At 51.3% G+C, this 12053-nt stretch overlaps 1 protein-coding gene across 2 annotated transcripts in view; it reads left to right on the top strand.

The window, feature by feature from the left end:
• The window catches only part of PTPRU (protein tyrosine phosphatase receptor type U), a 45950-nt gene extending 33960 nt beyond the window's left edge, over nucleotides 1–11990 (top strand). For both annotated transcript variants that reach the window (XM_042884998.1, XM_042884997.1), the window contains 9 exons: nucleotides 196–350; nucleotides 1427–1562; nucleotides 1864–2013; nucleotides 2138–2311; nucleotides 4631–4771; nucleotides 6467–6592; nucleotides 7212–7369; nucleotides 8329–8464; nucleotides 9659–11990. In XM_042884998.1, the coding sequence (XP_042740932.1) occupies nucleotides 196–350; nucleotides 1427–1562; nucleotides 1864–2013; nucleotides 2138–2311; nucleotides 4631–4771; nucleotides 6467–6592; nucleotides 7212–7369; nucleotides 8329–8464; nucleotides 9659–9721 (1239 nt within the window). In that variant the 3' untranslated portion in view covers nucleotides 9722–11990. The remainder of the gene's footprint in view (nucleotides 1–195; nucleotides 351–1426; nucleotides 1563–1863; nucleotides 2014–2137; nucleotides 2312–4630; nucleotides 4772–6466; nucleotides 6593–7211; nucleotides 7370–8328; nucleotides 8465–9658) is intronic.
• Nucleotides 11991–12053: the final 63 nt, after the last annotated feature.

Raw genomic sequence — 12053 nt, 5'->3', positions numbered from 1 at the left:
ATGTCCAGGAGTCGGGGCAGGATTTTGCCCTCCTTGCTGTTCTCGGTAGCATCCCTTCTGTAGGTCTTTAACCCCAAGGCTTTTCACAAGGTAGCTGAGAAGCTCAGGGACTCTTCGTGATGCATCCTCCCCATTGCAATTGCCCCATCAATCTGTCTGCCCCATGCCCACGTGCTGTATTGCCCTCCCTTGCAGCGAGGTTACTCAGCCCGGCACGAGGTGAAGCAGTTCCACTTCACATCCTGGCCTGAGCACGGTGTCCCCTATCACGCCACGGGGCTGCTGGCCTTCATCCGCCGTGTGAAGGCATCCACACCACCCGATGCTGGCCCCATCGTCATCCACTGCAGGTGGGCATGAGGACCATCCCCATCCAGGGTGGGTTTTGGGGGTGTTGGGTTATGCGTGCGACAGCAAGACGTGTTTACAGGTGAGTGAAAAGCCTTTGAAAAGCTCGGAGTTACCCTGAAATATTTAGCAGGGAAAAATGGAGATGGGTAATTGAAAGGAAGAGCTGAGGCAGGGATGGAGATGGGGTTTGTTGTCAGGGTCGAGCTGTCATCCCCAGGGCTGTGGGTTGGCGGTGGCATGGGAGGATGGCTGGCGTGGCCACTGGTGATGGCTGTATCGCAATACTGCGTTTGCTCAAAGGGGAGGAGCAGAGCTGGATGCTGTTCCCCATCCCTGCAGGGTGTCCCTGGTTCAGCTGAGGGAAAGCAGAGCAGAGCTGTGATTTTTTTCCATCCTCGTGCAGGCGTCCCCGTGTGACAGGTTAATGGCTCTTCCTCTGCTGGGCAAACAAGGAAGATCTGATGAACGGGAGGGATTTTTTTATTTGATTTCTCCCTGTCAATTGCCTCATCAGTATTCATTCACTGGCAACAGCGAGTGTGATTAGCTCCTGTAGTCTGTAATCACTGATAATCACGACGAATGATTCATCAGCCCCAGAAATTAGGATTTCACTGCAGAAGACTTTGTGGGAAAGGAGCAGGGGGGCAGCTCTGTGCTGGGGGGCTCAAAGGGCTCAACCTCTGTCACATTTTGGCTGCATGTGGGAAAGTGTCAGGATTTGGGCTGCTGCCTGGTCTGGCTGCAGGCATAGTGTTCTGCTCAGCCGTGCATCAGGCTTTGGTGCTGAGCATCCTTTGGGAGGGAACTGTTGGCACTCAGGTGTTTATTGCAAAGAGCATCGATTGCAGCTGTGCTCAAGCACTCATTACCCTTTGCTGTGAGCTCCTCCCCTCCCCTGCACAGCAACATGTGGATGCGGATGGATGGGGTGGATGCAGGGAAAACCAGGCTGAGGGCTGTGTATGGAGGTGTGTGCCATCCTCCGGCCCTGTGCAGACCTCGCTGGTGCCTGGGGCTTTGTGTGGTGCCGTATGGTCTGGGTGTACATGAGCTTTGTTTTTCTCTTCCCCAGTGCTGGCACGGGGAGAACTGGCTGCTACATCGTTCTGGATGTCATGTTGGACATGGCCGAGTGTGAGGGTGTTGTGGACATCTACAACTGTGTGAAGACACTGTGCTCACGGAGGATCAACATGATACAGACAGAGGTGAGTAGGGTTGGTGCATCCTTCTGCTGATGCCAGAGCCAAGAAAGGCTGTAAAGCACTTCCAGCCCAACCTGAGGTCGTATCTCATAGAAAGCCAGCACCCATATCATTGCTTTTCAGCCTTTGGAGGGTGGTTTGCTTAGAGCTGGCAGAGCTGCATCAGAAGAACGTGAGGGTGTTTTGCTCCCTGCAAACTGCCCTGGCTTGGCACAAATTCATCTTGCAGAGAAGGGGTTGGGTGATGGGAGAAGGGGAACCTCCTGTGCGTGATGCCCAGCTCAGCCTCTTCCTTTCCCCACAGGAGCAGTACGTCTTCATCCACGATGCCATCCTGGAAGCCTGCCTGTGTGGTGAAACCAGCATCCCTGCCAGCGAGTTCAAGCCCACCTACAAGGAGATGGTGAGGATTGAGCCACAGAGCAATTCCTCACAGCTGCGGGAGGAGTTCCAGGTGAGTGACCCCAGAACCAACACATCTTCCCCCCCCCCTCCAGTCTCCCAGCTGAGCCAAGAGGGAATTTGGGGTCTGGCTCCAGCAAGGAGGAGGGAGCTAAGAGGAGACTGTGTGCCCACAGACCTTGAACTCGGTGACTCCCCACTTGGATGTGGAAGAGTGCAGCATTGCCCTCCTGCCCCGCAACAGGGAGAGGAACCGCAGCATGGACGTCCTGCCGCCGGACCGATGCCTTCCCTTCCTCATCTCTGTGGATGGGGACAGCAACAACTACATCAACGCGGCCTTAACTGATGTACGTGTTGCTCTGTGGAGAAGGAAGGGGCTGGCTTGGGTTTAGGGTCCTCATGTCATGCTGTGAACATCCTTGGGTGGTGTGCAGGCTTGGAGGCGGGGATGGGGTGAGCCTCAGTGTCCTTCTGGGTGGAAATGCTGAGTTGCTTGGGCTGCTGACCCTTGGGTGTGAGGGATCTGGGCTTGCAAAGGGGATGTGGGGAAGCCTGATGCAGTTTTGGCATTTGCTGCCTATCCTGCAGAGCAGCCAGCACCCATGCGGCCTGCAAAACACAGCCTGAGCCCCATTTCAGTACAGGAGTGGGCATGCTCATAGGGTTGTTGTAAGCTGAGGGGTGGCTTTTCATGCCAAACCTTGCTCAGCATGAATTCACAGCCTCATTTTGTACAAATGCACAAAGATGTCGGTACACGTCGACCCCAGCCTGCAGAGGGAGGGCAGGAACCTCCATAGCAGGGTCCCTCACCCCATCTTTGTGCAGTGACATCTTGTTCATCTCAGAAGGGCTTTTCATCTTTCACAAAGGAAGGTTAGGGCATGGTCTTATTTTGTAGTGAAGCTGAAGCACAGAAAAAGGAGGGAGTTGTTAGTGCTAAGCATCCCTGAGTGCAGCCAGCATCCCATGGTGCGTGCTTCCTGTCCATTCTGCTGCAATCTTGAGGGGCTTCCAGGTGGTCCCAAAGCCACCGTGCGTCCCCTGGTGCAATCAGAAAAGCCACCCATCATGGAAAAGCAATTTGCTGTCTGCCAATGATTGCAAAGCAGAGCAGAGAGGCTCAGGATGTGAGTGATGGGTCATTTGTCACCAAAACCACTTTCCTTTGGGCAAGGTGGGTGCTTGGGCTGAGCCCTACAGCTCTGTGTGCTGCAGCCAGCCTGCCTGCCTCCCTCAGCACCTGAGCACCAGCACCTCCTGGCTCAGCCCTGTGTTATTCCCCCTCTTGGGTGATATGTCTCCCTGTGTCTTCATACAGACCTTGTACCTGCATTTGCCTGCAGCAGAAGCAGTTTCTACACTGGAGGTGGCTGCTGATGGCTCGGGAGCAGCAGATGGAGGCTGTGACTATAGCACAGAGGCAGCTTTATTTTCATCTTGCTTGGGGTCTGCATATCCATTCTGTGTTTATACATCACTGAGCCTCCCTTCCTTAATCTCTGCTATGGGGATAGCCAGGGTCAGAGAACAGACATTTTTATACAGACACAAAAAGCCCTTTGGATGAAATTCTCGCTGAAAGGGATAAAACCCATTTGCCTCTTTAAAAAAAAAAAAAAAAAAAATCTCATTTTTTTTAAGTGCCAAAGTGGTTTGCTCAGTAAGTCCATCCGTCTGTCAGATCACATCGGTCCATGCTGAGCATTGTGGTGCCATTGGCAGAGCCGTGGCACTGTCACTGACATTGGTGCTGGAGATGTGCATGGCAAGGATGCAATCCACTCACTGTGGAGCTCAAAGGGCAGAGAGAAATTGGATGTGATGCACAGTGAGGGCATTTCCATGAGCTGGGTGAGAAGGCAGCAGCTGAAGGACTCGCTGATAGCTGAGCTGCATTAGTTCACCAGCACAGGGTGTGCATGGCTCTGTTTGTGCTTCCGAGGAGGTTTGAGCTGCAGTGTGTTAATGTGAAAGTGATTGAGGGCTCGCAGACCTTTGGCTGGCTGGTGCTGGGATGGCTGAGGGGCCAAAGCTCAGCTGTGCTGCTCCTGTTTTACAGGAGGAGTTTCTCTGGGCTGCTGCTGGGTGTGATGGAGAGGCAGAGATCCCAGCTTTCATCTTGGAGACCTCCAAACTTTTCTCCTCTTTCCCTCCCTCCCTCCTTAATTTGAGGAGGTTATATTTTAAGCAGAGAGCTGAAGCAGTCTCTTATTCTCTAGAGGTCTTTCATTCTGGTTTCCTTTCCTTTCCAGAAAGAAAGCTGCTTACTGTTTCTGCTGCTTGGGGTACCCAGAGGTGCTGAGGACATGGGACTAACAATGCTATGGCTGATGCTGTGGCACTTTTGCTCATGTCTGGGGCAGTCCAGCTGCACACGTTCATGGATCCAAAGTGATTTCCCTTTCCTAGTTATGTATATGAAGCACCTCTCCCTGTGAGAACCATCCCCACCACAGGCAGAGACAACCCAGACTTGCTTTCCCTGGACATGGATCTCCCAGCACCCACACTGAAGCCATGCCAGGGATACCAGTGCTGCTCAAGCATAGAGAAGATGGCTTTGCTGGCCCTCAGCACTGGTTGCATTGGTTTTTCAGGGTGTGACAGCAATGGCTTCAGTGCTGCCACAGTGTCCTTAACCATTCTGCTCTTCCTCCTTGCAGAGCTACACCAAGAGTGCTGCCTTCATTGTCACCCTGCACCCACTGCAGAACACCACCACTGACTTCTGGAGGTTGGTGTATGACTATGGCTGCACTTCCATCGTTATGCTCAACCAGCTGAACCAGTCCAACTCTGCCTGGGTGAGTGCTGCCAACAGCCCTGCATGCAGCTCTGTGCTGCCTTGACGTTGGGTTGGCACTGCGTCATAGAACCGTAATCTTTGCAAATGCCCAAAGGAGATGTAATTTAACAGGACAAAGGAAAGTTTGGGGGATAAAGAGCTGATTTTTATTCTCTTTTTAGAAAGGGGAAACTGAGGCACGGGGCATTTTGCTGGTTCACACAGAGTTTTTGGTTAAGTTTAGCTCAAAACGGAGTTCCCCTTGTTCTTCATGGAAGGCTACACCACCAGGAACATACTTTGCTAGTGAGGTGCATCCTTCCATCCCTCACCTGCAGTGAGCAAGTTGCTGGTTTCATTGTGCTCAGTCAGCCCCTTCAGTGCTTTGCCCTGGCAGCGTTTCGGTGCCAAGGTGTCCAGTGCTTGTCTTCCAAAAGACTGGTGGTTTGTGAATGCTGCTTTATAAATCAGCCTGCTACAGAGTGGGTGTCCTGCAGGTTTGTTGTGTGATGGGATGTCCAGATCTGCTGAGCTAGAAGAGAGATGTCTGCTGTCACCTGTAGAGAAGGGACAGAAGCCCTCTGCCAAGGTGACTGGGGAGGTGCAGCTGTGCCACATCCACAGCAGATGTAAAAGTCCACTCTGGGTCTGTAATGTTAATTCAATGAGGAAACTTGGTGGATTTTTACATAAAATTAGCATTATAGACACATAATGGCTGTCGGAGAAGACTTCATTAGCTGGCTAATTTTACAAGGTGAGACCAGATACACAATGTAAACGACCCCGAATGGCAGTTATACCATTTGTCACAAGGATGCCATGAATGGAGCACCGGTCCTGTGTTGTGTGGATCCAAGAGCTGGACACACACAGCTCACATGGTGCTGTCTCTGCACCATAAGCACGCAGCAAAAGCATCAGCTGTCAGCTGTAAGGGACCACAACAGCAGTGGGGAAAAAATATCCAACACTTCATTTCTTTCTCCCCACCTGTTCTTTCATTCCCAGTTCAGAAATGCCCAGCAGGAGCTGCCTGTCCCCTGCAGCGTGGCAGGACAGCTGCTATCCCACAGCACCAACCTAGCCAGGACTGTGCCATATTTCTTCATTATTCAGCCCTGTCTCTCTCTCTAGACATCTATTCTTCAGGGATGTCTGCGTGTAACGATATTTAGCTGGATCTTAAATGTTTACCAGTTTAGGACCAACAGCTAATAAATCAGCCTTTACAGCAGGCAGCTTTGAAAGGTGACTTAGAGGGTATATCCCTCACTTGAACTGTGTCTTGCCGAAGGAAGTTTTAATATCCAAATTATAGCTCTGAGTCTAGAAGGCTTAGAGATCTTGGAGATTTATAGCCCCTATTAATAACCAATTATTTCTCAAACACATTTGCCATGCAGTTAGGCCCAGGCCGTTAGATGGCCTGAAATGCTAAATGTTCTGTTAAAGTGTGGTGACAAACATCATATATTTTGTATCGCTGCTGGTTTCCCAGCTGTCATGGTGTGAAAACAATTGCATCCGTGACCCTTGGCCAGAGCCATCCATCAGTGCCCTGCAGGACGTGGGAGGGAGCAGGAGCTGCTCTACAGCCCTTCTTGTTGCCAGCTGATGGTAGTGTGACTTTGGGATGGTCCTGGCCATGGGTTGAGGGCCACTGTCGTGCCATGTGATGGCTAAAGCTACACTGTGCCTATTCTCCCTGCAGCCCTGCCTTCAGTACTGGCCTGAGCCTGGGCTCCAGCACTATGGCCCCATGGAGGTGGAGTATGTGTCAGGAGCAGCAGATGAGGACATCGTGTCCCGTCTCTTCCGAGTGCAGAACATCACCCGGGTGAGGCTCTCTCTGGTTTTGGGGCTCTCCTCGTTAGATGCCAGAGGAGTTTTCTCCTGTTCTACCTCCTGATGCCCTGAATATTTCTGAACATGACCCCCCCCACACATCTGCCAGGCTGGAGTCTGTTCCCATTCAGCTCCATGGACGTAATCCTCCTCTCGCAGCCTGCTAACCAGATTTGGGTTTCCCCACTAACCAGCTTACTGGGGTATTAAGGCATGGTGCCAACGCTCCACCCCTCTGTGGGCAGCAGCTCCTTGTGAACCTCCTGGCTTCCAGCAGACACAACAAACGCACCCCTGGGGTCCTCTGCGTGCAGGATAAGGATCTGATGGAGGAGCCCTGGAGAAGCTGAGGGCTCTGCTGCCAGGTTTTGTGAGATTCAGACAGCTTGAGGTGCTGCTGGTTAGGATAAACCACATTGATGGAGCTGCCTGGAGTGGTGGAGCTGTCAGGGAGAGGGCTCAACCACCCATCTCATTGCATTAGGAAAAGTTTTTTTCCCCTTTTGCTCTACAGTTAATACATGACAAACACGGCTTGCCCTCCATGAAACCTCCAACAGAGGCAAAAGAAGGCTCCCATGGCTTAATGCTGATGATGTTTGCTTTTCTAGCTGCAGGAGGGGCACCTGATGGTCCGGCACTTCCAGTACCTGCGGTGGTCGGCGTACCGAGACACCCCAGACTCCAAGAAGTCCTTCCTGCACCTCCTGGCCCAAGTGGAGAGGTGGCAGAAGGAGAGTGGTGATGGCAGGACTGTGGTGCACTGCCTGTGAGTGTCAGCTGGAGGGCTGTGGGCTCTGATGTTGGGGAAGATGCCACCAGCTCATTTACCCACAGAAACTCTTCTGAAAATCCCATCCCATGCTGATTTTGTGCCCAGATGGTGCTGCCTCTTCCAAAACACAAGTTTGGGGTGAAGCACCCTCTGCTCACTATGTCACAGCTCCTCCATGAGGTGTGTCCCCCCACCAACAGCAAGCAGCATCCATGATGTTCACCCTGGTCCCAGCCCTGTCCTCATGTCCCCTGCATGTCACAAGCTGCAGAGGGGTGTGTGAGGAGCTCTGCATCTCCCACTGCTGGCTGCTCACCAGACACGTGCACTCCTCATCCCCTTCTCCCATACACGTGCTCTCCTCAGATGGGACCCAGCACGTTCACAGATTAGTAGAGACAGCAGGAGAGCCTTTAATCAAAAATTAATTATGGCTTTGCCCATCTTCATTAGCCGGAGGGTAATTTGAAAACATGCTTTATAAAACACTGGCGTCATGTTCGCTCATCCTCTCCCCAGTCCCCATCACTGTCAGGGATCAGACGTGGATGTGACGGATGGTTTCACTGCTGGATGAATGGTTTTGTTGCAGTGCTGGAAAAATGAGGCCAGCACCTCCAGCCAGTGCTACCCATAGGGCTCAACCTGGGGGGACAGGGCTGGGTCACCCTGTGGATAGCAAGAGGGTCACAGTGGGACTAGATGGCCTCTCCAGGGTCACTCAGGAAATTGGTCTGTGATTAAGAACAGAGCTCAGGTGTCTGAGCCCCAGCCCTGGTGGACCAAAAAGGCATCACAGCTCCTGTCACCATGTGGGCATCATCCACATCACCCAGTCTGTTGGGATTCTGTACTGGGAAGGAGGGGATAGAGAGAGATTGGGGGGGAACTGAATGGTGCATGAAGATGCTTGAAGGCCATCTTTGGACCTCACCATGTGCTTCTTCCACCAGGAATGGGGGCGGTCGGAGTGGCACCTACTGTGCCTCCACCATGATCCTGGAGATGATCAAGTGTCACAACATGGCAGATATCTTCTATGCTGCCAAGACCCTCCGCAACTACAAGCCAAATATGGTGGAGACCTTGGTAAGCAGCAGGCACTACCAGCATCTGCGTTAACTGCTTCTCCCTTTGTATCCACCTTCCTGCAAGCCTCCAACAGCAAAAGGGGTTCTGGAGGATGCATGTACCCCAAAACGCTGTTTCTTTTGGGGCAGCTGCGGGCAGAAATCTTGTGCCCTATTCTGGGTCCCTGATGGCAGGGTTGGGGCAGGAGCAGCACGTCTGTCCCCACATCTCCAGTGCTGGGCTGGTGCCTGGCGGTGGTTCAGAAGTAAGCCAGCTGGAAATGTTTACCCCGCTTGGATTATGAAATCTCTAAGTTGACAAACGCAAATCACATCCCCCTCAAATCACATCCCCCTCTAAACCCTTTCATTAGGAATTAAATTGAAGGGGAAGGTGAGGGAGGGTACCGGGGGGTGCAGATAATGGAAAGATGATGTGACAAGCATGAAGCCACCAGGCCCATTGGGCTAAATTACCAAGGTATTAAAAAGGCAACATTTCACATCAGGACACAAGCATTCTCCAGGCTCAAATGAACCTGAAACAGCTATTCTGGGAATCCCAATCTCCTGGAGCCACTGGAGGCCAGATCCTCCCCCTGTGTATGAGAGCAGGCCTGCAGAGAGCAGCCGGAGCGGAACAGTTCCCTCTGGATCCATCCTGTGCATCTTCCCCCTCTGTGTGCCTGTGGGGTTTATTTTTATATTATGATAAATTGAAACAATCTCTTTTCTTAATCCTAAAGCATTATGTGCTTTTAGTCTAAGCTACTACTTTGAAGCCCCTCTTCCCACTCCCACCTGGGGATAATGGGATTTTTGTGCTGGTGCTTCAATCTGCCATATCTGTGCTGCTGCTGTGGATTTGGGGAGGTGAGCTCCCTCCCTTTCCTCCAGGCTCAGTCTTCCCTTGCACCCAGGATGCTCCCATCCAAGAGCATCTGAAACCTGGCCTTGTGGTGGTTTTCCACCTTCTGGCTGTTTTGCTCATTGGATGCTTGAAAGAGCAACATCTCGCTGGGAGGGGCACTTCTGATATCTGTGCTACCCTACAGTTCTGTGTGCTATAAATTGCACGAGAATGGGAAGGCACAAGAGCAGCTCACGTAAATGAGGACAAGGATGGACAAAGCTTATGAGCTCAAACAGCGATTTTTGCTATGATCAAGCTGGCCATGCTGGGATCTTAACTCTCTCCTCTATCCCCATACAGGAGCAGTATCACTTCTGCTACGACATAGCACTGGAATACTTGGAGTCCCTGGAGACCAGATAGCACCTCGCCAGGAGGGCAAAGGCAGAGGTTTGCTTAGGGTTTGTGCCAAACTCACATTTCTGCACTTGCGTTAGTGCTGAAGGAGAGGAGGGGGAAACAGCAAAGGACCACAAAAGGACACAAATCAGGAGCAACAAAAGGACCTGGGGAGGTGCTGCCTGTTCTCCATCCCCTGCTCTCCGCCTTCCCTCCCACTGCTCCAAGTGCATGGCCATGGGTCGATGCTGCATCTCACCTCGTCCCATCCCTGCTGTGATGTGGAGTTGGTGAGCACAGGAAGTGGCCCTTCAGCACTGCCTGGGCCTGCTCAGACACATCTGGAACAGCTGGAGAAGACCCCGAGGAAAGGAGAGGACAGAAGGATGCAAGCCTGTTTTGGCTGGAGGAATATTTGGGAAAAAGATCTTTTTGAAATCGTATTTGGAGATGAAGCTGCTCTTCAAGGAGCCCCAGTGGTTCCGGTGTGTTTTGCCCTGCGTGGGGACTCTCTTTGCACTGGAGCAAAGCCCCTGAAGGAAGCTCATGGATTTGTCTACTTAACACAAGCTTGGTTTCCACTGTTGTGTTTCTGTGAATTGTGTCCTTCATGCATTCAGCCCTGGACAGAGGGGGACCCTGGGATGGGAGGCAGGGGATGTGTGATGTCCCTGATGGGGACCAGCCCAGAGCTCTCTCTATGTCCTTTCCAAGCTGCAGCAGTGATGTTTCCCCTATGGCATGTCTGTCTCCATGCAGTTTTCTCCATCCATAGTAATTATTCCTTCTTGGGGGGCTCTAAGAGCTGGTCACACATTCCTGATGCCCACCCAGAAGCCCGGACCCTAAAGGCAAAATCACAGGGCTGATGTTTGAAGGCATTTGATGCCTTTTGCTTTCATCCTGTTGCAGGCAGACATCAGGTGCAGTGTTTGCTGTTTTATCTGGAAAATCCAGGTTGTCATCAGGCAATGGGAGCGAGCTGTGGTGAGGGCTTTCTCTCTCCAAACAGCTCCATAAGTGCACAGTGAAGGGATGCAGGTTTGTCTTCAGGAGCTGGGGATGCTGCTTATCTCGGGGGCTGAGCACAAACCTTTGTCAGTCATTTTTTGGTGAAGTAGAGGAAACCCGATGAGAAACCAGTATCCTCATGCTGGAAATTGCACGTGGGATCCACATCCTTCATTGCCATCTGCCCTGGGCAGCAGAACCTTTCCACCCTTGCTGCCTTCATACCTGCATCATGATCCAAAGCCCAGCAGATGCTGTTTGGTTGCACCAGTCTGCAACGTGAAGATTTCAGAGCCAAAGTGGCTTCTCCAAGGATGTGCAAACCTCTGAGAAACTTCCAGCTGCTCTCCAAGGGTGGAAGGTGAAAGGCCACAAGATAAATCTCTCCCTTGGAGAGGATTTGCCTGCATACTTGGCTCACCCACGTCCTTGCTGAGTAACTTGCACAGCTTGACAACACTTTATCCAAGGGCTATGCAACACATCCCCCTTTGTTTCCATCCTTGCTGTGTGCCACTGTTGCCTTGTGACCACGCAGTCTCATTGCTCCAGTTGGGGGTTGGTAACACAAGCGCTTTGGGTGATGCTGGTGCTTTCATTGCAGCTGCTGTGTGAGGTTGGTCAGCATCCCCTTCTCTCCAGCACCATGTCCATGCTGCCCAGGGAATGCAGGTGCTGTATGGGATTACTGCTTGCAGATGAAGTTTGGCCAGAAAGAAAAAAAAAAAAGTAGTGGCAAAAAAAGTTCAAAACCCCATTTAGTCCTGGGGAGAGAGAGCAGAGAATGGAGGAATTGCAGATTTGTTTCAGACCTTAGGGTTTGTTTGGTTTTTTTCTTTTTAATATTTCCTTGCTGGATGTCTCTGGGTTTTTAGGACAGACTTTGGAATCAAAGTGCTGTAGAAATGAACGCATCTCCAGCCCCTACTGAGATGCTTACGTGACAAGAGGCGAGGGCAGCCTGTACATAGGAATATATATAGAGAAATATATATATATATAAATATAAATACTGTTCTTAAGATGGATAATGTTTATTGGTATTGCAGGTTCGAGTGGTGCTTTTATTTTTTCCCTTTATAATGTCTCCATGGAGGGGACATGAAGGACCCAGGGGGGGCACAGGAGGGACATGTTTGATGTGGGTTGTACCACACACATCCAGCTGTTGCTGTTTCTTTGGTTTGGATTATTATTATTATTTTTTTTTTTAATTATTATTATTTTTGGCTTTCTTTCCTTTTAAGAAAATCAGTTGCACAAATAAATGTTCCAAATTCGTGATGGCCTCTGGCTTTCTCATGCTGGCATTGGGATGGGACTTTGAGGAACCTGGTGCAGAGGG

This window comes from Lagopus leucura, unplaced genomic scaffold (assembly GCF_019238085.1).
Source record: "Lagopus leucura isolate 7727_CA_CO unplaced genomic scaffold, USGS_WTPT01 Super-Scaffold_100048, whole genome shotgun sequence".
NCBI classification, from domain to species: Eukaryota; Metazoa; Chordata; class Aves; order Galliformes; family Phasianidae; genus Lagopus; species Lagopus leucura.
Note: the sequence above shows the minus strand (reverse complement) of the source record. Positions and strands in the feature narration are given on the sequence as shown.